General features: G+C 47.5%; 1 protein-coding gene across 1 annotated transcript; it reads left to right on the forward strand.

Moving 5' to 3' along the window:
- LOC124028517 (MYCBP-associated protein-like) lies at window positions 1–27353 on the forward strand (the record flags this gene model as incomplete). The annotated part of the gene is made up of 10 exons (XM_046340558.1): window positions 1–139; window positions 1484–1592; window positions 3039–3231; window positions 4390–4577; window positions 6077–6223; window positions 11416–11532; window positions 11718–11869; window positions 12145–12266; window positions 14737–14810; window positions 27149–27353. Coding segments are annotated over exons 1-10 (1360 nt in total), but the record flags the coding sequence as incomplete, so codon positions are not given.

Below are 27353 nucleotides of genomic sequence, written 5' to 3' on the forward strand. Positions count from 1 at the left end.
TCCCCCCTCTCTAGGAGATAGATGGCTTGGAGGTGATTGGCTCAGGCCAGCCCTTCACCTCTGTCACTGTGAAGCAGAGCCCCCTAATGGAGGAGGAGGAGAGGGAGGAGCTTAGGGAGGTGGAGCAGAAGGAAAACCAGTAAGAAATACCCCCCCCCCCATCCTAATTCACTAACAAATAGTTTATCTAGTGGCTCATTAATTGTGATGATATCCTCATGTTGGTTCCATTGTAGCGTTGCCGATAGTGACCATGTGTATTAATTCTGATAATATCCTCATGTTGGTTCCATTGTAGCGTTGCCGATAGTGACCGTGTGTATTAATTCTGATGATATCCTCATGTTGGTTCCATTGTAGCGTTGCCGATAGTGACCGTGTGTATTCATTCTGATGATATCCTCATGTTGGTTCCATTGTAGCGTTGCCGATAGTGACCGTGTGTATTAATTCTGATGATATCCTCATGTTGGTTCCATTGTAGCGTTGCCGATAGTGACCGTGTGTATTGATTCTGATGATATCCTCATGTTGGTTCCATTGTAGCGTTGCCGATAGTGACCGTGTGTATTGATTCTGATGATATCCTCATGTTGGTTCCATTGTAGCGTTGCCGATAGTGACCGTGTGTATTGATTCTGATGATATCCTCATGTTGGTTCCATTGTAGCGTTGCCGATAGTGACCGTGTGTATTGATTCTGATGATATCCTCATGTTGGTTCCATTGTAGCGTTGCCGATAGTGACCGTGTGTATTGATTCTGATGATATCCTCATGTTGGTTCCATTGTAGCGTTGCCGATAGTGACCGTGTGTATTGATTCTGATGATATCCTCATGTTGGTTCCATTGTAGCGTTGCCGATAGTGACCGTGTGTATTAATTCTGATGATATCCTCATGTTGGTTCCATTGTAGCGTTGCCGATAGTGACCGTGTGTATTAATTCTGATGATATCCTCATGTTGGTTCCATTGTAGCGTTGCCGATAGTGACCGTGTGTATTGATTCTGATGATATCCTCATGTTGGTCCATTGTAGCGTTGCCGATAGTGACCGTGTGTATTGATTCTGGGGGCGGCAGGTAGCCTAGTGGTTAGAGCGTTGGGCCAGTAACCGAAAGCTTCCTGGATCAAATCCCAGAGCTGACAAGGTAAAAATCGTTCCTGAACAAGGCAGTTAACTCACTGTTCCCCGGTAGGCTGTCATTGTAAATAAGAATTTGTTCTTAACTGACTAGCCCAGTTAAATAAAGGTTCAATAAAATAAAATAAGTAAAAAATATTCTCATTGGTCCATTGGCCGATAGTGACTGAGTGTACATCCCAAATTGAATGCCCTATATAGTCCTAGTGCACTACTTTCGACCAGAGCCTTATGGTACAGAGGGCACCTAATTCACTCTGTAGGGCCCATAGGGGCCTCTGTTAAAAAGTAATAGGATGGCATTTGAGACATGACCTGTCCCTCTGTCTGTTCCCAGTGACCCCCTGTCGCAGTTTGATGATGTCATGCTGGACGCGGTGCTGGTGCCTGCCCTGAGGTTCTGTGGGCAGCCCGCCCGCTGGACAGGCAACTCCACCTCTCACAAGGTACACACACACACACACACACACACACACACACACACACACACACACACACACACACACACACACACACACACACACACACACACACACACACACACACACACACACACACACACACACACACGCACACACACACACGCACACACTGTTAAACTGTGGAGCCACCACGTATAGAGGTACACACACACACACTGTTAAACTGTGGCGCCACCACGTATAGACAGTAGAATAATACAACTCTTGTTCATATGGTCTGTTGTTTGGTGAGTCGAGGAGAAATGATACAACACCAAAAAAAACTGCATATTATCCCTCCTTCCTCCCTCTCAATCTCCTTCTTCATCCTCCTCTAAAACCTCTTCTCTCTCTCCTTCCTCCCTCTCAATCTCCTTCTTCATCCTCCTCTAAAACCTCTTCTCTCTCTCCTTCCTCCCTCTCAATCTCCTTCTTCATCCTCCTCTAAAACCTCTTCTCTCTCTCCTTCCTCCCTCTCAATCTCCTTCTTCATCCTCCTCTAAAACCTCTTCTCTCTCTCCTTCCTCCCTCTCAATCTCCTTCTTCATCCTCCTCTAAAACCTCTTCTCTCTCTCCCTCCTCCCTCTCAATCTCCTTCTTCATCCTCCTCTAAAACCTCTTCTCTCTCTCCCTCCTCCCTCTCAATCTCCTTCTTCATCCTCCTCTAAAACCTCTTCTCTCTCTCCCTCCTCCCTCTCAATCTCCTTCTTCATCCTCCTCTAAAACCTCTTCTCTCTCTCCCTCCTCCCTCTCAATCTCCTTCTTCATCCTCCTCTAAAACCTCTTCTCTCTCTCCCTCCTCCCTCTCAATCTCCTTCTCCATCCTCCTCTAAAACCTCTTCTCTCTCTCCCTCCTCCCTCTCAATCTCCTTCTTCATCCTCCTCTAAAACCTCTTCTCTCTCTCCCTCCTCCCTCTCAATCTCCTTCTCCATCCTCCTCTAAAACCTCTTCTCTCTCTCTCCTCCCTCTCAATCTCCTTCTTCATCCTCCTCTAAAACCTCTTCTCTCTCTCTCCCTCCTCCCTCTCAATCTCTTTCTTCATCCTCCTCTCAAACCACCTCTCTCTCTCCCTCCTCCTTCCCAATCTCCTTCTTCATCCTCCTCTCAACCCTCCTCTCTCTCCCTCTCTCTCCCTCCTCCCTCCCAATCTCCTTCTTCATCCTCCTCTAAAACATCTTTTCTCTCTCTCTCTCTCTCTCTCTCTCTCTCTCTCTCTCTCTCTCTCTCTCTCTCTCTCTCTCTCTCTCTCTCTCTCTCTCCCTCCCAATCTCCTTCTTCATCCTCCTCTCAAACCTCTTCTCTCTCTCTCCCTCCTCCCTCCCAATCTCCTTCTTCATCCTCCTCTAAAACCTCTTCTCTCTCCCTCTCTCCCTCCCCCCTGTCTCCCTCCCTATCTCCCTCTCCCCCTCTCTCCCTCTCTCTCCTCCTAGGGGGAGGTGGGTATCAGCGCCAGGGTAACGTTTGAGGCCCTGTCAGGAGAGAGAGCCCGTTCAGACATGGAGGTGCAGAACGAGGGCAGTACAGCAGTCTACTACAGCTGGCAGCGCCTGGCTGTACCACATAGCTTCCCTGACGCCAGGACACATACATACACACAGCACTTCTACTTCAACACCTCCACAGGTACACACACACACACACACACACACACACACACACACACACACACACACACACACACACACACACACACACACACACACACACACACACACACACACACACACACACACACACACACACACACACACAGAGCACTTCTACTTCACACACACACACACACACACACACACACACACACACACACACACACACACACACACACACACACACACACACACACACACACACACACACACACACACACACACACACACACACACACACACACACACACACACACAGCACTTCTACTTCAACATCTCCACAGGTGCACACACACACAGCACTTGTACGCGCAGACACACCATGTACGTACACACACGCTGTGTTTTTGTTCACACAGCTGGCAGCATTTACGTCAATGCATGTCATAATTACAACCTGCTTTGTCCTTTCTCTTTCTCTGTCCCTCTCTCCCCTAATCTCTCTCTCCCCTTCCCCCTCCCCATCTCTTTCTCTCTCACTCCCCTTCTCTCCTCCCCATCTCTCTCTCTCCCCTTCCCCCCTCCCCATCTCTCTCTCTCTCTCTCTCTCTCTCTCTATCCATCCACCTCTCTCTCCTTCTCCCCTCCCCATCTCTATCTCTCACTCCCCTTCTCCCCTCCCCCATCTCGCTCTCATTCTCCCCTCGTCATCTCTCTCTCTCTCCTCTCTCTCACTCCCCTTCCCCCTCCCCTCCCCATCTCTCTCTCGCTCTCACTCTCTATCCATCTCTTTCTCCTTCTCCCCTCCCCATCTCTCTCTCTCTCTCTCTCTCTCTCTCTCTCTCTCTCTCTCTCTCTCTCTCTCTCTCTCTCTCTCTCTCTCTCCCCTTCTCCCCTCGCCCATCTCTCTCTCCTTCTCCCCTCCCCATCTCTCTCTCTCCCCTTCTCCCCTCCCCATCTCTCTCTCTCTCTCTCTCTCTCTCTCTCTCTCTCTCTCTCTCTCTCCCCTCCCCATCTCTCTCCTTCTCCCCTCCCCATCTCTCTCTCTCCTTCTTCCCTCCCCATCTCTCTCCTTCTCCCCTCCCTATATCTCTCTCTTTCTCCCCTCCCCATCTCTCTCTCCTTCTCCCCTCCCCATCTCTCTCTCTCCTTCTCCCCATCTCTCTCTGTCTCTCTCTATCTATCTCTGTACCAGGTGTGATTCTACCAGGTGACAGCAAGCGTGTAGAGTTTATATTTAAGTCGGAGGTCCCAGGCATCAGGACAGAGGTGTGGCGTCTCAACACACACCCTGTCCTGCTGGGCGGAGCCTCCATCCAGGTGACACTGAGGGGCGTGGCTCTTTACCAGGACAAGACCGCTGACCAGAGACACGCTCTGGAGGTCTGTGTGTGTGTGTGTGTGGGGGGGGAGGAGGGAAGGAGTGAGGGTGTGAGGAGGCTGGGAGGAGGGAGGGAGGGTGTGAAGAGGGAGGGAGGGTGTGAAGAGGGAGGGAGGGTGTGAAGAGGGAGGGAGGGAGTGTGTGAGGAGGGAGGGAGGGTGTGGGGAGGAAGGGTGGGAGGACGGAGGGAGGATGTGAGGAGGGAGGGGGAGGGTGTGGTGAGGGAGGGGTGAGGAGGGAGGGAGGGTGTGAGGAGGGAGGGAGGATGTGAGGAGGGAGGGTGAGGAGGGAGAGGGTGTGAGGAGGGAGGGAGGGTGTGGGGAGGGAGAGGGTGTGAGGAGGGAGAGGGTGTGAGGAGGGAGGGAGGGTGAGGAGGGAGGGAGGGTGTGAGGAGGGAGGGAGGGTGAGGAGGGAGAGGGTGTGAGGAGGGAGGGAGGGTGTGAGGAGGGAGGGAGGGTGGAGGAGGGAGGGAGGATGTGGGGAGGGAGGGAGGATGTGAGGAGGGAGGGAGGGTGTGAGGAGGGAGGGAGGGTGTGGGGAGGAAGGGTGGGAGGACGGAGGGAGGATGTGAGGAGGGAGGGAGGGTGTGGTGAGGGAGGGTGTGAGGAGGGAGGGAGGATGTGAGGAGGGAGGGTGAGGAGGGAGAGGATGTGAGGAGGGAGGGAGGGTGTGGTGAGGGAGGGTGTGAGGAGGGAGGGAGGATGTGAGGAGGGAGGGTGAGGAGGGAGAGGGTGTGAGGAGGGAGGGAGGGTGTGGTGAGGGAGAGGGTGTGAGGAGGGAGAGGGTGTGAGGAGGGAGGGAGGGTGAGGAGGGAGGGAGGGAGGGTGTGAGGAGGGAGGGAGGGTGTGAGGAGGGAGGGAGGGTGTGAGGATGTGAGGAGGGAGGGAGGATGTGAGCAGGGAGGGAGGGAGGGTGTGAGGAGGGAGGGAGGATGTGAGGAGGGAGGGAGGGTGTGAGGAGGGAGGGAGGGAGGATGAGGAGGGAGGGATGGTGTGAGGAGGGAGGATGTGAGGAGGGAGGATGTGAGGAGGGAGGGAGGGAGGGAGGGTGTGAGGAGGGAGGGAGGGAGGGTGTGAGGAGGGAGGATGTGTTTGTAACTTCACAGTTGTATTAAGCATAATTGTGTTTGTTTGTGTATTCATGTGTTATGTGTAATTTTGTGTGTGTGTGTTTGTGTGTGTGTGTCTCTGTGTGTGTGTGTGTGTTTGTGTGTGTGTGTGTTTGTGTGTGTTTGTGTGTGTGTGTCTCTGTGTGTGTGTGTGTCTGTGTGTGTGTGTGTGTTTCTGTGTGTGTGCGTGTGTGTGTGTGTGTCTCTGTGTGTGTGTGTGTTTCTGTGTGTGTGCGTGTGTGTGTGTGTGTGTGTCTCTGTGTGTGTGTGTGTGTGTGTGTGTGTGTGTGTGTGTGTGTGTGTGTGTGTGTGTGTGTGTGTGTGTGTGTGTGTGTGTGTGTGTGTGTGTGTGTGTGTGTGTGTGTGTGTGTGTGTGTGTGTGTGTGTGTGTAGAGGGAGCTGCAGCAGAGAGAGGCTGCGTCAGTGTGTCGGTCGTTGGTGTGTGACGTGTTACGAGGCGTCCTCACCCCAGAGAGACCCGGCTCCCCTGCGGAGCTCTACACCACCGAGGAAGAACACTTCCACAACAGGAACCCAAAGGTACACTACACCTTGAAGGTAGACTCAGAGAGATGAACCCAAAGGTCCACTACACCTTGAAGGTAGACTCAGAGAGATGAACCCAAAGGTCCACTACACCTTGAAGGTAGACTCAGAGAGATGCACCCAAAGGTCCACTACACCTTGAAGGTAGACTCAGAGAGATGAACCCAAAGGTCCACTACACCTTGAAGGTAGACTCAGAGAGATGAACCCAAAGGTCCACTACACCTTGAAGGTAGACTCAGAGAGATGAACCCAAAGGTACACTACACCTTGAAGGTAGACTCAGAGAGATGAACCCAAAGGTCCACTACACCTTGAAGGTAGACTCAGAGAGATGAACCCAAAGGTCCACTACACCTTGAAGGTAGACTCAGAGAGATGAACCCAAAGGAGGGGAGAATGCCAAAATCAATAGACTGTCACGACCACAGACTCCCAAGCACAGGGGTCAGAGACACTAAAACAGCTCTGAAAGTCCATTCTCTCAGTTCCACACAGCCAGCATCATCACTCTGAACGTCCAATCTCTCAGTTCCACACAGCCAGCATCATCACTCTGAACATCCATTCTCTAAGTTCCACACAGCCAGCATCATCACTCTGAACGTCCAATCTCTCAGTTCCACACAGCCAGCATCATCACTCTGAATGTCCATTCTCTCAGTTCCACACAGCCAGCATCATCACTCTGAACGTCCATTCTCTCAGTTCCACACAGCCAGCATCATCACTCTGAACGTCCATTCTCTCAGTTCCACACAGCCAGCATCATCACTCTGAACGTCCATTCTCTCAGTTCCACACAGCCAGCATCATCACTCTGAACGTCCATTCTCTCAGTTCCACACAGCCAGCATCATCACTCTGAACGTCCATTCTCTCTGTTCCACACAGCCAGCATCATCACTCTGAACGTCCATTCTCTCAGTTCCACACAGCCAGCATCATCACTCTGAACGTCCTTTCTCTCAGTTCCACACAGCCAGCATCATCACTCTGAACGTCCATTCTCTCTGTTCCACACAGCCAGCATCATCACTCTGAACGTCCATTCTCTCTGTTCCACACAGCCAGCATCATCACTCTGAACGTCCTTTCTCTCATTTCCGCACAGCCAGCATCATCACTCTGAACGTCCATTCTCTCAGTTCCACACATCCAGCATCATCACTCTGAATGTCCATTCTCTCAGTTCCGCACAGCCAGCATCATCACTCCGAACGTCCATTCTCTCAGTTCCACACAGCCAGCATCCTCACTCTGAACGTCCATTCTCTCAGTTCCACACAGCCAGCATCATCACTCTGAACGTCCATTCTCTGTTCCACACAGCCAGCATCATCATTCTGAATGTCCATTCTCTCTGTTCCACACAGCCAGCATCATCACTCTGAATGTCAATTCTCTCAGTTTCACACAGCCAGCATCATCACTCTGAACATCCATTCTCTCTGTCCCACACAGCCAGCATCATCACTCTGAACGTCCATTCTCTCAGTTCCACACACCCAGCATCATCACTCTGAACATCCATTCTCTCTGTTCCACACAGCCAGCATCATCACTCTGAACGTCCATTCTCTCTGTCCCACACAGCCAGCATCATCACTCTGAACGTCCATTCTTTTTGTCCCACACAGCCAGCATCATCACTCTGAACATCCATTCTCTCTGTCCCACACAGCCAGCATCATCACTCTGAACGTCCATTCTCTCAGTTCCACACAGCCAGCATCATCACTCTGAACATCCATTCTCTCTGTTCCACACAGCCAGCATCATCACTCTGAACATCCATTCTCTCTGTTCCACACAGCCAGCATCATCACTCTGAACATCCATTCTCTCTGTTCCACACAGCCAGCATCATCACTCTGAACATCCATTCTCTCTGTTCCACACAGCCAGCATCATCACTCTGAACATCCATTCTCTCTGTTCCACACAGCCCGCATCATCACTCTGATGTGCCTCTCAAATGGAACACTATATAGTGCACTATTTTTGACGAGTTCCCATAGTTGCAGTAGTGCACTATGTAGGGAATAGGATTCCATTTGGGACACACCCTGATTCATCCTTAACAATCAATTGAGATATGTTGACAATAATTGGTCAAAAGATCAGAATTGGGCTGCCTGTTTAAACATCAGAATTGAGCTTCCTGTGTAAACATCAGAATTGAGCTTCCTGTGTAAACATCAGAATTGAGCTTCCTGTGTAAACATCAGAATTGGGCTTCCTGTTTAAACATCAGAATTGAGCTTCCTGTGTAAACATCAGAATTGAGCTTCCCTTGTAAACATCAGAATTGAGCTTCCTGTGTAAACATCAGAATTGGGCTTCCTGTTTAAACATCAGAATTGAGCTTCCTGTGTAAACATCAGAATTGAGCTTCCCGTGTAAACATCAGAATTGAGCTTCCTGTGTAAACATCAGGATTGGGCTTCCTGTGTAAACATCAGAATTGGACTTCCTGTGTAAACATCAGAATTGAGCTTCCTTTGTAAACATCAGAATTGGGCTTCCTGTGTAAACATCAGAATTGGGCTTCCTTTGTAAACATCAGAATTGAGCTTCCTGTTCAAACATCAGAATTGGGCTTCCTGTGTGAGACAGAAAGAGCTAGGAGCTTGTCTCTGTAGGGACAACACAGGACGCAGCCTCAGTTAGACATTGTGAATGTGTCCAAAATGGCACCCTATTCCCTCTATAGTACAGTGTGCACTACTTTTGAACAGGGCCCTGGTAGTAGTGCACTATATAGCAGAGTGTCCAATCAAAAACACATCTTTTGACCAATGGGTAAATATGTACATTGTGTAGATACTCCTCTGAGAAAACCAATTGGCCAAACCTCATGTCTCTATGATAATCTGTTAAGAAGTTATTGGAGTTTTTACCCTTGTAGGATGACCAGAATTAGGGAGACTAAATCAATGAGGGCCAGATGAATGTTTTTGTCCTGAATCAGGATAATAGCATCGCGTCAGGGAATTAAAGACGAACTGACAGGTTCACCGTTGAACCTCGCCATCCTTCTTCTTGAATCCACAGGGCATGAAACAATATCGAGGTCAGATACATATTGATTTAGAGACATGACATGTAGTATTTTCAAATTAAGTTTTGTATACGCTTTTGATATTAATGTGAGATTTCTCACAAAAAAACAGGAATATCTCTGTGAAATGTCAAAGGAGCACTAAGCTTTTTGTTTTCAGACTTAGCTTTTTGTTTTCAGACTTAGTCTTTTGTTTTCAGACTTAGCCTTTTGTTTTTGTTTCAGACTTAGCCTTTTGTTTTCAGACTTAGCCTTTTGTTTTCAGACTTAGCCTTTTGTTTTCAGACTTAGCCTTTTGTTTTCAGACTCAGCCTTTTGTTTTCAGACTTAGCCTTTTGTTTTCAGACTTAGCATTTTGTTTTCAGACTTAGCCTTTTGTTTTCAGACTTAGCCTTTTGTTTTCAGACTTAGCTTTTTGTTTTCAGACTTAGCCTTTTGTTTTCAGACTTAGCCTTTTGTTTTCAGACTTAGCCTTTTGTTTTCAGACTTAGCCTTTTGTTTTCAGACTTAGCCTTTTGTTTTCAGACTTAGCCTTTTGTTTTCAGACTTAGCCTTTTGTTTTCAGACTTAGCCTTTTGTTTTCAGACTTAGTCTTTTGTTTTCAGACTTAGCCTTTTGTTTTCAGACTTAGCCTTTTGTTTTCAGACTTAGCCTTTTGTTTTCAGACTTAGCCTTTTGTTTTCAGACTTAGCCTTTTGTTTTCAGACTTAGCTTTTTGTTTTCAGACTTAGCTTTTTGTTTTCAGACTTAGCCTTTTGTTTTCAGACTTAGCCTTTTGTTTTCAGACTTAGCCTTTTGTTTTCAGACTTAGCTTTTTGTTTTCAGACTTAGCCTACGTCAACAGAGCTCAGTACTTATTATGGGATGTATTAAGTTACAACATCCAGCTTCTTAGATATATGATGAGGTGTTCGAGAAAGACAACACTGAATGATTCAGGACATGAAGAATCATATTTGTCTTGGTAAAAATGTTTTGTTTTTTTAACGTAAGGAAGTGAAATTTCAATAACAAAGGGTGTTTTCACACAGAGTGGGTGGACATGCTATATATAGGGGATAGGTGTTATCACACAGAGTGGGTGGACACGCTATATATAGGGGATAGGTGTTATCACACAGAGTGGGTGGACATGCTATATATAGGGGATAGGTGTTATCACACAGAGTGGGTGGACACGCTATATATAGGGGATAGGTGTTATCACACAGAGTGGGTGGACACGCTATATATAGGGGATAGGTGTTATCACACAGAGTGGGTGGACACGCTATATATAGGGGATAGGTGTTTTCACACAGAGTGGGTGGACATGCTATATATAGGGGATAGGTGTTATCACACAGAGTGGGTGGACACGCTATATATAGGGGATAGGTGTTTTCACACAGAGTGGGTGGACACGCTATATATAGGGGATAGGTGTTTTCACACAGAGTGGGTGGACACGCTATATATAGGGGATAGGTGTTATCACACAGAGTGGGTGGACATGCTATATATAGGGGATAGGTGTTATCACACAGAGTGGGTGGACACGCTATATATAGGGGATAGGTGTTTTCACACAGAGTGGGTGGACACGCTATATATAGGGGATAGGTGTTTTCACACAGAGTGGGTGGACACGCTATATATAGGGGATAGGTGTTATCACACAGAGTGGGTGGACACGCTATATATAGGGGATAGGATGACATTTCAGCCACGGTCATTATCAACATTATCAGCCATTACTATAATTATGTGTCATCATGGCTCTTGTCTTTGAACATGAATGGATTCTCTCTCGATATGTAAAAATAGACAGACAGACAGAAAGAAGGACAAAGACTTACAGGAGTCCTCAGTGATTACTATGATGACGATGATTTAGGTTCATTCATGGTTCTAGCTGATTTCTGAATAACACCTTCCTCTTTCTGTTGGGTTGTTTAGTGACACACACACACACACACACACACACACACACACACACACACACACACACACACACACACACACACACACACACACACACACACACACACACACACACACACACACACACACACACACACACACACACGACTGGCCCATACTGTGTTTGTAACAGTATACTGTTGGTCCATCTCGGTCCTAGCTGCAGTACCGTTATGAGACAGTGGAGGCGCTGAAGAGCCTGTGGCAGCAGGTGACCACAGAAACAGGAGAAGACAGAGAAACAGCCTGGGACCTCTCTGTGTCTACACTACGACAGGTACACACACACACACACACCTCACGTGCACAGCAGAGATGCATCAGGTCCCATTCACAGAGTCTCGACCAGGGATGGAACCCCTAACCTTCCGATCTCCGGAGGGACACTAACAACAAGGCCACTGAGTAGTGGATCTAAGACCTAATCGTCCTCTCCTCTCTCCTCTCTGTTCCCCTCTACAGGCGGTGCTGGCTCTGCCCCAGGGGGACGGGGAGCAGGATGGACCCCAGGAGAGGCTCACCAGAGAGGGGGCTCTGAGCCTCTATAACACCCTCCTCCTAGAGCTCACCCAGCCACTCACACAACACACGCCACTACCACACAATGCTATAGGGTGAGGAGAGGGAGGGAGGGAGGGAGGGAGGGAGGGAGGGAGGGAGGGAGGGAGGGAGCACCGGTCTGGAGAAAAGAGAATAGGGAATATTGATGGGAAACTAAAGAATGAAAGGATACCACAGAAATGGATCAATAGTGCAGTTGATTATTTAAAAAAGTGTGTGTGTGTGTGTGTGTGTGTGTGTGTGTGTGTGTGTGTGTGTGTGTGTGTGTGTGTGTGTGTGTGTGTGTGTGTGTGTGTGTGTGTGTGTGTGTGTGTGTTAACCCCTGCAGGTTGCAGCTGTGGAGAGAGCTGTTGGACGGTCTGGTCAGTGCAGCTCTGTGGCTCAGACATCTACTGGGTCTCCCTGAGTCAGACACATGGGGGGAACACACACAGGACCACAACCACAGCTGTGAGTCTAACACACACAGAACCACAACCACAGCTGTGAGTCTAACACACACAGGACCACAACCACAGCTGTGAGTCTAACACACACAGGACCACAACCACAGCTGTGAGTCTAACACACACAGGACCACAACCACAGCTGTGAGTCTAACACACAGGACCACAACCACAGCTGTGAGTCTAACACACAGGACCACAACCACAGCTGTGAGTCTAACACACACAGGACCACAACCACAGCTGTGAGTCTAACACACAGGACCACAACCACAGCTGTGAGTCTAACACACACAGAACCACCACCACAGCTGTGAGTCTAACACACAGGACCACAACCACAGCTGTGAGTCTAACACACACAGAACCACCACCACAGCTGTGAGTCTAACACACACAGAACCACCACCACAGCTGTGAGTCTAACACACAGGACCACAACCACAGCTGTGAGTCTAACACACACAGAACCACAACCACAGCTGTGAGTCTAACACACACAGGACCACAACCACAGCTGTGAGTCTAACACACACAGGACCACAACCACAGCTGTGAGTCTAACACACACAGGACCACAACCACAGCTGTGAGTCTAACACACAGGACCACAACCACAGCTGTGAGTCTAACACACAGGACCACAACCACAGCTGTGAGTCTAACACACACAGGACCACAACCACAGCTGTGAGTCTAACACACAGGACCACAACCACAGCTGTGAGTCTAACACACACAGAACCACCACCACAGCTGTGAGTCTAACACACAGGACCACAACCACAGCTGTGAGTCTAACACACAGGACCACAACCACAGCTGTGAGTCTAACACACACAGAACCACCACCACAGCTGTGAGTCTAACACACACAGAACCACCACCACAGCTGTGAGTCTAACACACACAGGACCACAACCACAGCTGTGAGTCTAACACACAGGACCACAACCACAGCTGTGAGTCTAACACACACAGAACCACAACCACAGCTGTGAGTCTAACACACAGGACCACAACCACAGCTGTGAGTCTAACACACACAGGACCACAACCACAGCTGTGAGTCTAACACACACAGAACCACAACCACAGCTGTGAGTCTAACACACAGGACCACAACCACAGCTGTGAGTCTAACACACACAGGACCACAACCACAGCTGTGAGTCTAACACACACAGGACCACAACCACAGCTGTGAGTCTAACACACAGGACCACAACCACAGCTGTGAGTCTAACACACACAGAACCACAACCACAGCTGTGAGTCTAACACACACAGAACCACAACCACAGCTGTGAGTCTTAACACACACAGGACCACAACCACAGCTGTGAGTCTAACACACACAGGACCACAACCACAGCTGTGAGTCTAACACACAGGACCACAACCACAGCTGTGAGTCTAACACACACAGGACCACAACCACAGCTGTGAGTCTAACACACAGGACCACAACCACAGCTGTGAGTCTAACACACACAGAACCACAACCACAGCTGTGAGTCTTAACACACACAGGACCACAACCACAGCTGTGAGTCTAACACACACAGGACCACAACCACAGCTGTGAGTCTAACACACAGGACCACAACCACAGCTGTGAGTCTAACACACACAGGACCACAACCACAGCTGTGAGTCTAACACACAGGACCACAACCACAGCTGTGAGTCTAACACACACAGAACCACAACCACAGCTGTGAGTCTAACACACACAGAACCACAACCACAGCTGTGAGTCTTAACACACACAGGACCACAACCACAGCTGTGAGTCTAACACACACAGGACCACAACCACAGCTGTGAGTCTAACACACACAGGACCACAACCACAGCTGTGAGTCTAACACACAGGACCACAACCACAGCTGTGAGTCTAACACACACAGAACCACCACCACAGCCTGTCTACCACTACAACCCACTATCAGCCTGTCTACCACTACAACCTACTATCAGCCTGTCTACCACTACAACCCACTATCAGCCTGTCTACCACTACAACCCACTATCAGCCTGTCTACCACTACAACCCACTATCAGCCTGTCTACCACTACAACCCACTATCAGCCTGTCTACCACTACAACCCACTATCAGCCTGTCTACCACTACAACCCACTATCAGCCTGTCTACCACTACAACCCACTATCAGCCTGTCTACCACTACAACCCACTATCAGCCTGTCTACCACTACAACCCACTATCAGCCTGTCTACCACTACAACCCACTATCAGCCTGTCTACCACTACAACCCACTATCAGCCTGTCTACCACTACAACCCACTATCAGCCTGTCTACCACTACAACCCACTATCAGCCTGTCTACCACTACAACCCACTATCAGCCTGTCTACCACTACAACCCACTATCAGCCTGTCTACCACTACAACCCACTATCAGCCTGTCTACCACTACAACCCACCATCAGCCCATTCCTCTCCAGGGGGAAAGACGAAGAAAGAGGAGAAGTTTGAGAAGAAGGCAGGAGCACCCCCGAAGGAGGAGAAGAGGGGAGGAGCACCCCTGAAGGAGGAGAAGAAGGGAGGGGCACCCCTGAAGGAGGAGAAGAGGGGAGGGAGCGTCAAAGAGAGGGAGGAGAAGAAGGAGCAGCCAAGCCTGCTGTGAAGGAGAAACCAGTGGAGGTGAGGAACTCACCTAATCTAAAAAATAAATCCCCAAATCATCCCTAACCTCCTCCCCCTAACCGCCTCCCTCCTGGCCTCCTGCCCCCTTCCCTCATAACCTCTTACCCCCTAACCGCCTACCCCTAACCTCCTACCCCCTAGTCACTTTGTGTATATGTTATCAAGCTCTATTCCCAACCAGAGACACAATGTTTATCTGAAAGGATCAGATAGGTGTTAGACTAGGAGTTACACTATATTACTATCAGAGAGTGGGTGGAGCTATTACCAGATGATTTATACCTATCCAATCAGAGAGTGGGGTGGAGCTATTACCAGATGATTTATACCTATCCAATCAGAGAGTGGGGTGGAGCTATTACCAGATGATTTATACCTATCCAATCAGAGAGTGGGTGGAGCTATTACCAGATGATTTATACCTATCCAATCAGAGAGTGGGGTGGAGCTATTACCAGATGATTTATACCTATCCAATCAGAGAGTGGGTGGAGCTATTACCAGATGGTTTATACCTATCCAATCAGAGAGTGGGGTGGAGCTATTACCAGATGATTTATACCTATCCAATCAGAGAGTGGGGTGATTTATACCTATCCAATCAGAGAGTGGGGTGAAGGGATTTATACCTATCCAATCCCTTCAGACCTCTAGTGTTCAGCCCTGTTCCCGGAGAGATACCCTCCTGTAGGTTTTATCTCCAACCCTGTTCCTGGAGAGATACCCTCCTGTATGTTTTATCTCCAACCCTGTTCCCGGAGAGATACCCTCCTGTATGTTTTATCTCCAACCCTGTTCCTGGAGAGATACCCTCCTGTAGGTTTTATCTCCAACCCTGTTCCTGGAGAGATACCCTCCTGTATGTTTTATCTCCAACCCTGTTCCTGGAGAGACACCCTCCTGTAGGTTTTATCTCCAAACCTGTTCCTGGAGATACCTTCCTGTAGGTTTTATCTCCAACCCTGTTCCTGGAGATACCCTCCTGTAGGTTTTATCTCCAACCCTGTTCCTGGAGAGACACCCTCCTGTAGGTTTTATCTCCAACCCTGTTCCTGGAGAAACACCCTCCTGTAGGTTTTAACTCCAACCCTGTTCCTGGACAGCTACCCTCCTGTAGGTCTTATCTGTCTGCTTGTCTATCTGCTTGTCTATCTGTTTGTCTATCTGTTTGTCTATCTGCTTGTCTGTCTGTCTGTCTGTCTGTCTGTCTGTCTGTCTGTCTGTCTGTCTGTCTGTCTGTCTGTCTGTCTGTCTGTCTGTCTGTCTGTCTGTCTGTCTGTCTCTGTCTGTCTGTCTGTCTGTCTGTCTGTCTGTCTGTCTGTCTCTGCCTGTCTGTCTGTCTGTCTGTCTGTCTGTCTGTCTGTCTGTCTGTCTGTCTGTCTGTCTGTCTGTCTGTCTGTCTGTCTGTATGTATGTATGTATGTATGTATGTATGTATGTATGTACGTACGTACAGTGGGGCAAAAAAGTATTTAGTCAGCCACCAATTGTGCAAGTTCTCCCACTTAAAAAGATGACGGAGGCCTGTAATTTCCATCATAGGTACACTTCAACTATGATAGACAAATGATAAAAAATCCAGAAAATCACATTGTAAGATTTTTAATGAATTTATTTGCAAATTAATACTTTGTTATATACTCTTTGTTGGCAATGACAGAGGTCAAATGTTTTCTGTAAGTCTTCACAAGGTTTTCACACACTGTTGCTGGTATTTTGGCCCATTCCTCAATGCAGATCTCCTCTAGAGCAGTGATGTTTTGGGGCTGTTGCTGGGCAACACAGACTTTCAACTCCCTCCAAAGATTTTCTATGGGGTTGAGATCTGGAGACTGGCTAGGCCACTCCATGACCTTGAAATGCTTCTTACGTCTGTCTGTCTGTCTGTCTGTCTGTCTGTCTGTCTGCTTGTCTGTCTGCTTGTCTGTCTGCCTTCCTGTTTCCTGTAGGTTTTCGGGGATGATTTTAAGTTAAAACCTACAGGAGGTTTTCTCTCCAGAAACAGGGTTGATACCAACACCAGATGGCAGCAAACACCTGTCTGTCTGTATGTTTGTCTGCCTGTCTGCCTGTATGTCTGCCTGTTTGTCTGCTTCTCTGCCTGCTTGTCTGTCTGCCTGTCTGTCTGTCTGTCTGTCTGCCTGTCTGCTTGTCTGTCTGCCTGTTTGTCTGCTTCTCTGCCTGCTTGTCTGCCTGTCTGTCTGTCTGTCTGCCTGTCTGCTTGTCTGTCTGCCTGTCTGTCTGTCTGTCTGTCTGTCTGTCTGCCTGTTTGTCTGCTTCTCTGCCTGCTTGTCTGTCTGTCTGCCTGTTTGTCTGCTTCTCTGCCTGCTTGTCTGTCTGTCTGTCTGCCTGTCTGCTTGTCTGTCTGTCTGCCTGTCTGCCTGTCTGTCTGTCTGTCTGTCTGTCTGTCTGTCTGTCTGTCTGTCTGTCTGTCTGTCTGTCTGTATGTATGTATGTATGTATGTACGTACGTACGTATGTACGTACGTACAGTGGGGCAAAAAAGTATTTAGTCAGCCACCAATTGTGCAAGTTCTCCCACTTAAAAAGATGACGGAGGCCTGTAATTTCCATCATAGGTACACTTCAACTATGATAGACAAATGATAAAAAATCCAGAAAATCACATTGTAAGATTTTTTATGAATTTATTTGCAAATTAATACTTTGTTATATACTCTTTGTTGGCAATGACAGAGGTCAAATGTTTTCTGTAAGTCTTCACAAGGTTTTCACACACTGTTGCTGGTATTTTGGCCCATTCCTCAATGCAGATCTCCTCTAGAGCAGTGATGTTTTGGGGCTGTTGCTGGGCAACACAGACTTTCAACTCCCTCCAAAGATTTTCTATGGGGTTGAGATCTGGAGACTGGCTAGGCCACTCCATGACCTTGAAATGCTTCTTACGTCTGTCTGTCTGTCTGTCTGTCTGTCTGTCTGTCTGTCTGTCTGTCTGTCTGTCTGTCTGTCTGTCTGTCTGTCTGTCTGTCTGCTTGTCTGTCTGCTTGTCTGTCTGCCTTCCTGTTTCCTGTAGGTTTTCGGGGATGATTTTAAGTTAAAACCTACAGGAGGTTTTCTCTCCAGAAACAGGGTTGATACCAACACCAGATGGCAGCAAACACCTGTCTGTCTGTATGTTTGTCTGCCTGTCTGCCTGTATGTCTGCCTATCTGTATGTCTGGTCTGTCTGCCTGTTTGTCTGGTCTGTCTGCCTGTTTGTCTGGTCTGTCTGCCTGTTTGTCTGCTTCTCTGCCTGCTTGTCTGTCTGCCTGTCTGTCTGTCTGTCTGCCTGTCTGCTTGTCTGTCTGTCTGTCTGTCTGTCTGTCTGTCTGTCTGTCTGTCTGTCTGTCTGTCTGCCTGTTTGTCTGCTTCTCTGCCTGCTTGTCTGTCTGCCTGTTTGTCTGTCTGCCTGTCTGCCTGTCTGTCTGCCTGTCTGTCTGCCTGTCTGTCTGTCTGCCTGTTTGTCTGCTTCTCTGCCTGTCTGTCTGTCTGTCTGTCTGCTTGTCTGTCTGCTTGTCTGTCTGCCTGTTTGTCTGCTTCTCTGCCTGCTTGTCTGTCTCTGTCTGCTTGTCTGTCTGCTTGTCTGTCTGCTTGTCTGTCTGTCTGTCTGTCTGTCTGTCTGTCTGTCTGTCTGTCTGTCTGTCTGTCTGTCTGTCTGTCTGTCTGTCTGTCTGTCTGTCTGTCTGTCTGTCTGTCTGTCTGTCTGTCTGTCTGTCTGTCTGTCTGTCTGTCTGTCTGTCTGTCTGTCTGTCTGTCTGTCTGTCTGTCTGTCTGTCTGTCTGTCTGTCTGTCTGTCTGTCTGTCTGTCTGTCTGTCTGTCTGTCTGTCTGTCTGTCTGTCTGTCTGTCTGTCTGTCTGTCTGTCTGTCTGTCTGTCTGTCTGTCTGTCTGTCTGTCTGTCTGTCTGTGTCTGTCTGTCTGTCTGTCTGTCTGTCTGTCTGTCTGTCTGTCTGTCTGTCTGTCTGTCTGTCTGTCTGTCTGTCTGTCTGTCTGTCTGTCTGTCTGTCTGTCTGTACGTACAGTGGGGCAAAAAAGTATTTAGTCAGCCACCAATTGTGCAAGTTCTCCCACTTAAAAAGATGACAGAGGCCTGTCATTTCCATCATAGGTACACTTCAACTATGATAGACAAATGATAAAAAATCCAGAAAATCACATTGTAAGATTTTTAATGAATTTATTTGCAAATTAATACTTTGTTATATACTCTTTGTTGGCAATGACAGAGGTCAAATGTTTTCTGTAAGTCTTCACAAGGTTTTCACACACTGTTGCTGGTATTTTGGCCCATTCCTCAATGCAGATCTCCTCTAGAGCAGTGATGTTTTGGGGCTGTTGCTGGGCAACACAGACTTTCAACTCCCTCCAAAGATTTTCTATGGGGTTGAGATCTGGAGACTGGCTAGGCCACTCCATGACCTTGAAATGCTTCTTACGTCTGTCTGTCTGTCTGTCTGTCTGTCTGTCTGCTTGTCTGTCTGCTTGTCTGTCTGCCTTCCTGTTTCCTGTAGGTTTTCGGGGATGATTTTAAGTTAAAACCTACAGGAGGTTTTCTCTCCAGAAACAGGGTTGATACCAACACCAGATGGCAGCAAACACCTGTCTGTCTGTATGTTTGTCTGCCTGTCTGCCTGTATGTCTGCCTGTTTGTCTGCTTCTCTGCCTGCTTGTCTGTCTGCCTGTCTGTCTGTCTGTCTGTCTGCCTGTCTGCTTGTCTGTCTGCCTGTTTGTCTGCTTCTCTGCCTGCTTGTCTGTCTGCCTGTCTGTCTGTCTGTCTGCCTGTCTGCTTGTCTGTCTGCCTGTCTGTCTGTCTGTCTGTCTGTCTGCCTGTTTGTCTGCTTGTCTGTCTGTCTGCCTGTTTGTCTGCTTCTCTGCCTGCTTGTCTGTCTGTCTGTCTGCCTGTCTGCTTGTCTGTCTGCCTGTCTGTCTGTCTGTCTGTCTGTCTGTCTGTCTGTCTGTACGTACGTACAGTGGGGCAAAAAAGTATTTAGTCAGCCACCAATTGTGCAAGTTCTCCCACTTAAAAAGATGACGGAGGCCTGTAATTTCCATCATAGGTACACTTCAACTATGATAGACAAATGATAAAAAATCCAGAAAATCACATTGTAAGATTTTTAATGAATTTATTTGCAAATTAATACTTTGTTATATACTCTTTGTTGGCAATGACAGAGGTCAAATGTTTTCTGTAAGTCTTCACAAGGTTTTCACACACTGTTGCTGGTATTTTGGCCCATTCCTCAATGCAGATCTCCTCTAGAGCAGTGATGTTTTGGGGCTGTTGCTGGGCAACACAGACTTTCAACTCCCTCCAAAGATTTTCTATGGGGTTGAGATCTGGAGACTGGCTAGGCCACTCCATGACCTTGAAATGCTTCTTACGTCTGTCTGTCTGTCTGTCTGTCTGTCTGTCTGTCTGTCTGTCTGTCTGTCTGTCTGTCTGTCTGTCTGTCTGTCTGTCTGTCTGTCTGTCTGTCTGTCTGTCTGTCTGTCTGTCTGTCTGTCTGCTTGTCTATCTGCTTGTCTGTCTGTCTGCCTTCCTGTTTCCTGTAGGTTTTCGGGGATGATTTTAAGTTAAAACCTACAGGAGGTTTTCTCTCCAGAAACAGGGTTGATACCAACACCAGTTGGCAGCAAACACCTGTCTGTCTGTATGTTTGTCTGCCTGTCTGCCTGTATGTCTGCCTATCTGTATGTCTGGTCTGTCTGCCTGTTTGTCTGGTCTGTCTGCCTGTTTGTCTGGTCTGTCTGCCTGTTTGTCTGCTTCTCTGCCTGCTTGTCTGTCTGCCTGTCTGTCTGTCTGTCTGCCTGTCTGCTTGTCTGTCTGTCTGTCTGTCTGTCTGTCTGTCTGTCTGTCTGTCTGTCTGTCTGTCTGTCTGTCTGTCTGTCTGTCTGCCTGTCTGTCTGTCTGTCTGTCTGCCTGTGTTGTCTGCCTGTCTGTCTTCTCTGCTGTCTGTCTGTCTGTGCTGTCTGTCTGTCTGCCTGTTTGTCTGTCTGCTGTCTGCCTGTCTGTCTGTCCTGCCTGTCTGTCTGTCTGCTTGTCTGTCTGCTTGTCTGTCTGCTTGTCTGTCTGCCTGTTTGTCTGCTTGTCTGCCTGCTTGTCTGTCTGCCTGTCTGCTTGTCTGTCTGCTTGTCTGTCTGCTTGTCTGTCTGTCTGTCTGTCTGTCTGTCTGTCTGTCTGTCTGTCTGTCTGTCTGTCTGTCTGTCTGTCTGTCTGTCTGTCTGTCTGTCTGTCTGTCTGTATGTATGTATGTATGTATGTATGTATGTATGTATGTATGTATGTATGTATGTATGTATGTATGTATGTATGTATGTAGTACGTACGTACAGTGGGGCAAAAAAGTATTTAGTCAGCCACCAATTGTGCAAGTTCTCCCACTTAAAAAGATGACAGAGGCCTGTCATTTCCATCATAGGTACACTTCAACTATGATAGACAAATGATAAAAAATCCAGAAAATCACATTGTAAGATTTTTAATGAATTTATTTGCAAATTAATACTTTGTTATATACTCTTTGTTGGCAATGACAGAGGTCAAATGTTTTCTGTAAGTCTTCACAAGGTTTTCACACACTGTTGCTGGTATTTTGGCCCATTCCTCAATGCAGATCTCCTCTAGAGCAGTGATGTTTTGGGGCTGTTGCTGGGCAACACAGACTTTCAACTCCCTCCAAAGATTTTCTATGGGGTTGAGATCTGGAGACTGGCTAGGCCACTCCATGACCTTGAAATGCTTCTTACGAAGCCACTCCTTCGTTGCCCGGGCGGTGTGTTTGGGATCATTGTCATGCTGAAAGACCCAGCCACGTTTCATCTTCAATGCCCTTGCTGATGGAAGGGGGTTTTCACTCAAAATCTCACGATACATGGCCCCATTCATTCTTTCCTTTACACGGATGAGTCGTCCTGGTCCCTTTGCAGAAAAACAGCCCCAAAGCATGATGTTTCCAACCCCATGCTTCACAGTAGGTATGGTGTTCTTTGGATCCCAATCTTCTTTTGGATCATCCAAATGCTCTCTAGCAAACTTCAGACGGGCCTGGACATGTACTGTCTTAAGCAGGGGGACACGTCTGGCACTGCAGGATTTGAGTCCCTGGCGGCGTAGTGTGTTACTGATGGTAGGCTTTGTTACGTTGGTCCCAGCTCTCTGCAGGTCATTCACTAGGTCCCCCCGTGTGGTTCTGGGATTTTTGCTCACCGTTCTTGTGATCATTTTGACCCCACGGGGTGAGATCTTGCATGGAGCCCCAGATCGAGGGAGATTATCAGTGGTCTTGTATGTCTTCCATTTCCTAATAATTGCTCCCACAGTTGATTTCTTCAAACCAAGCTGCTTACCTATTGCAGATTCAGTCTTTCCAGCCTGGTGCAGGTCTACAATTTTGTTTCTGGTGTCCTTTGACAGCTCTTTGCTCTTGGCCATAGTGGAGTTTGGAGTGTGACTGTTTGAGGTTGTGGCCAGGTGTCTTTTATACTGATAACATGTTCAAACAGGTTCCATTAATACAGGTAACGAGTGGAGGACAGAGGAGCCACGTCTTGCTTGTTTGTAGGTGACCAAATACTTATTTACCACCATAATTTGCAAATAAATTAATAAAAAATCCTACAATGGGATTTTCTGTATTTTTTTCTCATTTTGTCTGTCATAGTTGAAGTGTACCTATGATTAAAATTACAGGCCTCTCTCATCTTTTTAAGCGGGAGAACTTGCACAATTGGTGGCTGACTAAATACTTTTTCCCCCCACTGTATGTCTGTCTGTCTGTCTGTCTGTCTGTCTGTCTGTCTGTCTGTCTGTCTGTCTGTCTGTCTGTCTGTCTGTCTGTCTGTCTGTCTGTCTGTCTGTCTGTCTGTCTGTCTGTCTGTCTGTCTGTCTGTCTGTCTGTCTGTCTGTCTCTGTCTGTCTGTCTGCTGTCTGTCTCTGTCTCCTTGTCTGTCTCTCTGTCTCTCCGTCCTCTCTTTCTCTTCCTCCTTCTCGCTCCTCCTCTCTCTCTATCTCTCTGATGAATAGTTGAGTCATAGGTTAGCAACAGTTTATTTGTCACCAGGTGCCATGGTAACCGAATACTGTGTGAAAATGTGCATCTGCTCTCAAACTGTGTGTCCAGGTTGTGAGTTATGACACCTGTACCGGCCACACACACTACACGCATGTAGGCGGCCACACACACGCACACACTTCACGCACGTAGGCGGCCACACACACACACACACACACACACACACACACACACACACACACACACACACACACACACACACACACACACACACACACACACACACACACACACACACACACACACACACACACACACACACACACACACACACACACACACACACAGCTAGAGGCATGTCCATCTGTACACCAACAACTATAAACAGAACATACTGCAGAAATGTCACCATCACAAAGAAACCAGTACCTCTCTATCTATCTATCTATCTATCTATCTATCTATCTATCTATCTATCTCTCTTTCTGTCTGTCTTTCTCTCTATCTACCTCTCTTTCTCTATGTCTTTATCTCTCTCTCTCTATCTATCTCTCTTTCTCTGTGTCTTTCTCTCTCTATCTATCTCTCTGTCTGTCTTTATCTCTCGCTCTCTCTCTCTCTCTGTCTTTATCGCTCTCTATCTCTCTGTCTGTCTTTATTTATCTCTATCTATCTCTCTCTTCCTGTCTGTCTTTATTTATCTATCTATCTCTCTGTCTGTCTTTATTTATCTCTATCTCTCTTTCTGTCTGTCTTTATTTATCTCTCTCTCTCTCTCTCTCTGTCTTTCTTTATCTCTCTCCCCACTTGGGTTCATTCTCTCTAACTCTCTTTCTCTCTCTCTCGCTCTCTCTCTAACTCTCTTTCTCTCTCGCTCTATAAATGGCCGCTCTGAGCAATCGGGGGAGAAGGGCCTTGGTCAGTTAGGTGACCAGCAACCAATGGTCACTCTGACAGCGCTGCAGAGTTCCTCTGTGGAGATGCGAGAACCTTCCAGAAGGACAATCATCTCTGCAGCACTCCACCGATCAGGCCTTTATGGTAGAGTGGTGTCGTGACTTGACTTTAAATAATCTGATGACTGTTATTTATTTAATTGTTACCCGATTAAATTAATCAGGAATTTGGGGCACCATGGAAGAAGTTGTTTAACGAGTCACCATCTCCCGAATTAAACTCTAGAAGATATAAATGATATATCGACAACTATCACTTATTAAGAATTACCTCATATCAGTCTCATTCTGATCGGTCGCAACCTTCTTGGATCTGCAAGAGTCCCAGCCAAGCTCATTATTCAATACTACGGTCACAGGGCGGCTCATAGCCTGTGGCAAAAATGAGGGGACGCGAACAACAGGTATAGGCCAATTAAAAACATGTTCTTTATTGTAAACAAAACTATTAACTTTAAATTAAGAAAAAGGTATGAGGTGTGGAAGTATCATAATGTAAGGTGTATGTAAAGTGCATGGATGTGTGAATCTGTGTGTGTGAATGACTGAGTGAAAACTAAGTAAAACTACAAAGGACCAAACAAAACAGGTTCATACCTGGAGGAGCAGAGAGAGAGAGAGATTAGTGAAGCAGCAGTTTAAATACCTTGAGCCCAGGTGACTCCAATCACTAACGACCCTCCTCTGCCTGCAGGAGGAACCACCCCCTGCACTGCAGAGGAGGAGCCGTGACACTACACAAACTGATTTAATTATTTATTTACTATCTAACTAAATAATAACACAGAACAACATACACACTTACATGAGACAAAGGTCCCTAGTGGACTGACAAGATATGATGGCTTGTTACAACATAATGTTAGATGGAGAGAGGGAAAGAGAGAGAGAGAGGAAAAGATATGATGGCTTGTTACAACATAATGTTAGATGGAGAGAGGGAAAGAGAGAGAGAGAGGAAAAGATATGACGGCTTGTTACAACATAATGTTAGATGGAGAGAGGGAAAGAGAGAGAGAGGAAAAGGACACTTATCGTGGACACGTTCTAGGACTCATTTCACATGAATTATATACTATGCACACGAACCACCAGCCGTTTGGAAAAGAAGAAAAGAATGAATGCATTTACGTGTTGAATGCCTTCGTTCGTGGTCCATCTCGGTCAGGACCGAGCCCTCTCATTGTCCACCAGAGGTTACAATGTCCTCTTTATTAGTAGTTTCGGTGGGCTCTCCCGGGGGTGTAATGCTCTGATTGTCCACCAGAGGTTACAATGTCCTCTTTATTAGTAGTGGGCTCTCCCGGGGGTGTAATGCTCTGATTGTCCACCAGAGGTTACAATGTCCTCTTTATTAGTAGTTTCGGTGGGCTCTCCCGGGGGTGTAATGCTCTGATTGTCCACCAGAGGTTACAATGTCCTCTTTATTAGTAGTTTCGGTGGGCTCTCCCGGGGGTGTAATGCTCTGATTGTCCACCAGAGGTTACAATGTCCTCTTTATTAGTAGTTTCGGTGGGCTCTCCCGGGGGTGTAATGCTCTGATTGTCCACCAGAGGTTACAATGTCCTCTTTATTAGTAGTTTCGGTGGGCTCTCCCGGGGGTGTAATGCTCTGATTGTCCACCAGAGGTTACAATGTCCTCTTTATTAGTAGTTTCGGTGGGCTCTCCCGGGGGTGTAATGCTCTGATTGTCCACCAGAGGTTACAATGTCCTCTTTATTAGTTGTCTGTGGCTTCAATGATTCAACAGTAATTGTCTGAGGTGAACTTATCCTTTCTTCCTCGGGTAGATAGTCAAAGTTCCAAACTCACTTTACACGTGCAGACTGCCAGGGTCCTGGTCCGGTGAGTTCATTTTCTTCACCTCTTGTTGAGAGTTTCAAAGTTTCTAACCATTTCAACGTGTGGTTCACGGTCTCACGTATTTCCGTCTGGTATGTTAATTCTTAGCGAGTCATTGTAAGCACTCTGGTCGGAAAGGGTGGTTCCATCACACTGATACGCTCTTCTGACCTCATTCGGGTCGTGGCTATTTAATGTGCAGTGGACATGAAAAACCATTATCCCATTAGAAAAACAAAATCACATTCCTATCTTAACAACACTATTTTCATCGTTCTTCATATTGTATTCACAATGTATTGGATAGGAACTTGACAGACAAAAGGGGGTTCGTTCCTAAGTTACAATATTTGGTTCACGGAGTTTTTAATAACATCACAAAATGAAAAGCAATATGACATGATTATTATTCTTTAGATCCCCACTGACCATTCTTAACATCCATATCTTCAGAAACATTGTTCCAATATTCACTTTCTTTCGGACGTTACAGTTTTGGCGGGAAAAGTATTCTGTAGACGAAAGGGACATTTCTTTACCAATACTGAAGAGAAAGAGGGAGATTCCCCTCCTACCTAATTTACAGAGAGTTAAGGTGTCAAAACCGCCCCCCTCCCTCCCTCCTCTTCTGCGGGTGATGAGAGGGGTCTGGTCAATGTCAGCCATTTGCCAAGCTGATCTGAGGCCTTGGATCCTCAGCCAGGAGAGTCATGATAGTGGCCAAACGATAGCCACTCCTCAGTGAAAGGCACATGACAGCCCACTTGGAGTTTGCCAAAAGACACCTAAAGACTATCAGACCATGAGAAACAAGATTGTCTGGTCTGATGAAACCAAGATTGAACTCTTTGGCCTGAATGCCAAGCATCGCGTCTGGAGGAAACATGGCACAATCCCCACGGTGGAGCACGACTTGAACCTGATAAAACATCTCTGGAGAGATCTGAAAACAGCTGTGCAGAGACACTCCCCATCCAACCTGACAGAGCTTGAGAGGATCTTCAGAGAAGAATGGGAGACATCCCCATCCAACCTGACAGAGCTTGAGAGGATCTTCAGAGAAGAATGGGAGACACTCCCCATCCAACCTGACAGAGCTTGAGAGGATCTTCAGAGAAGAATGGGAGACACTCCCCAAATACAGGTGTGCCAAGTTTGTAGCGTCCTACCCAAGAAGACTCAAGTCTGTAATCGCTGCCAAAGGTGCTTAAACAAAGTACTGATTTTAAAGGGTCTGAATACTTATGCAAATGTGATATTTCAGTTACATTTGCAAAAATGTGTCATTATGGAGTATTGTGTGGTTTCCTGGTGTTTGATGACATTCCATTTGCCTCCGTTCCGGCCGTTATTATTAAGAGCCGTCCCCCCTCAGCAGCCTCCTGTGCTCTCTTCCAGGAGCGTCCGGGCAGTAAGAAGAAGGGTCGTGAGGAGGTGGCGGTAGGGGACAAGCGTCCTGGAGGTAAGACTGGTAAAGAACCAGGCAGAGAGCCCTCCTCCACCACAACCAGCCCTGAGAGTGACTACCAGGACCACCACACTGACTCTACTGTAGAGCCTGAACTACAGGACAAATACAGGAGACAGCTGCACCAACAGGCTA

The sequence above is a fragment of the Oncorhynchus gorbuscha genome, unplaced genomic scaffold, assembly GCF_021184085.1.
Source record: "Oncorhynchus gorbuscha isolate QuinsamMale2020 ecotype Even-year unplaced genomic scaffold, OgorEven_v1.0 Un_scaffold_4352, whole genome shotgun sequence".
Taxonomy (NCBI): domain Eukaryota; kingdom Metazoa; phylum Chordata; class Actinopteri; order Salmoniformes; family Salmonidae; genus Oncorhynchus; species Oncorhynchus gorbuscha.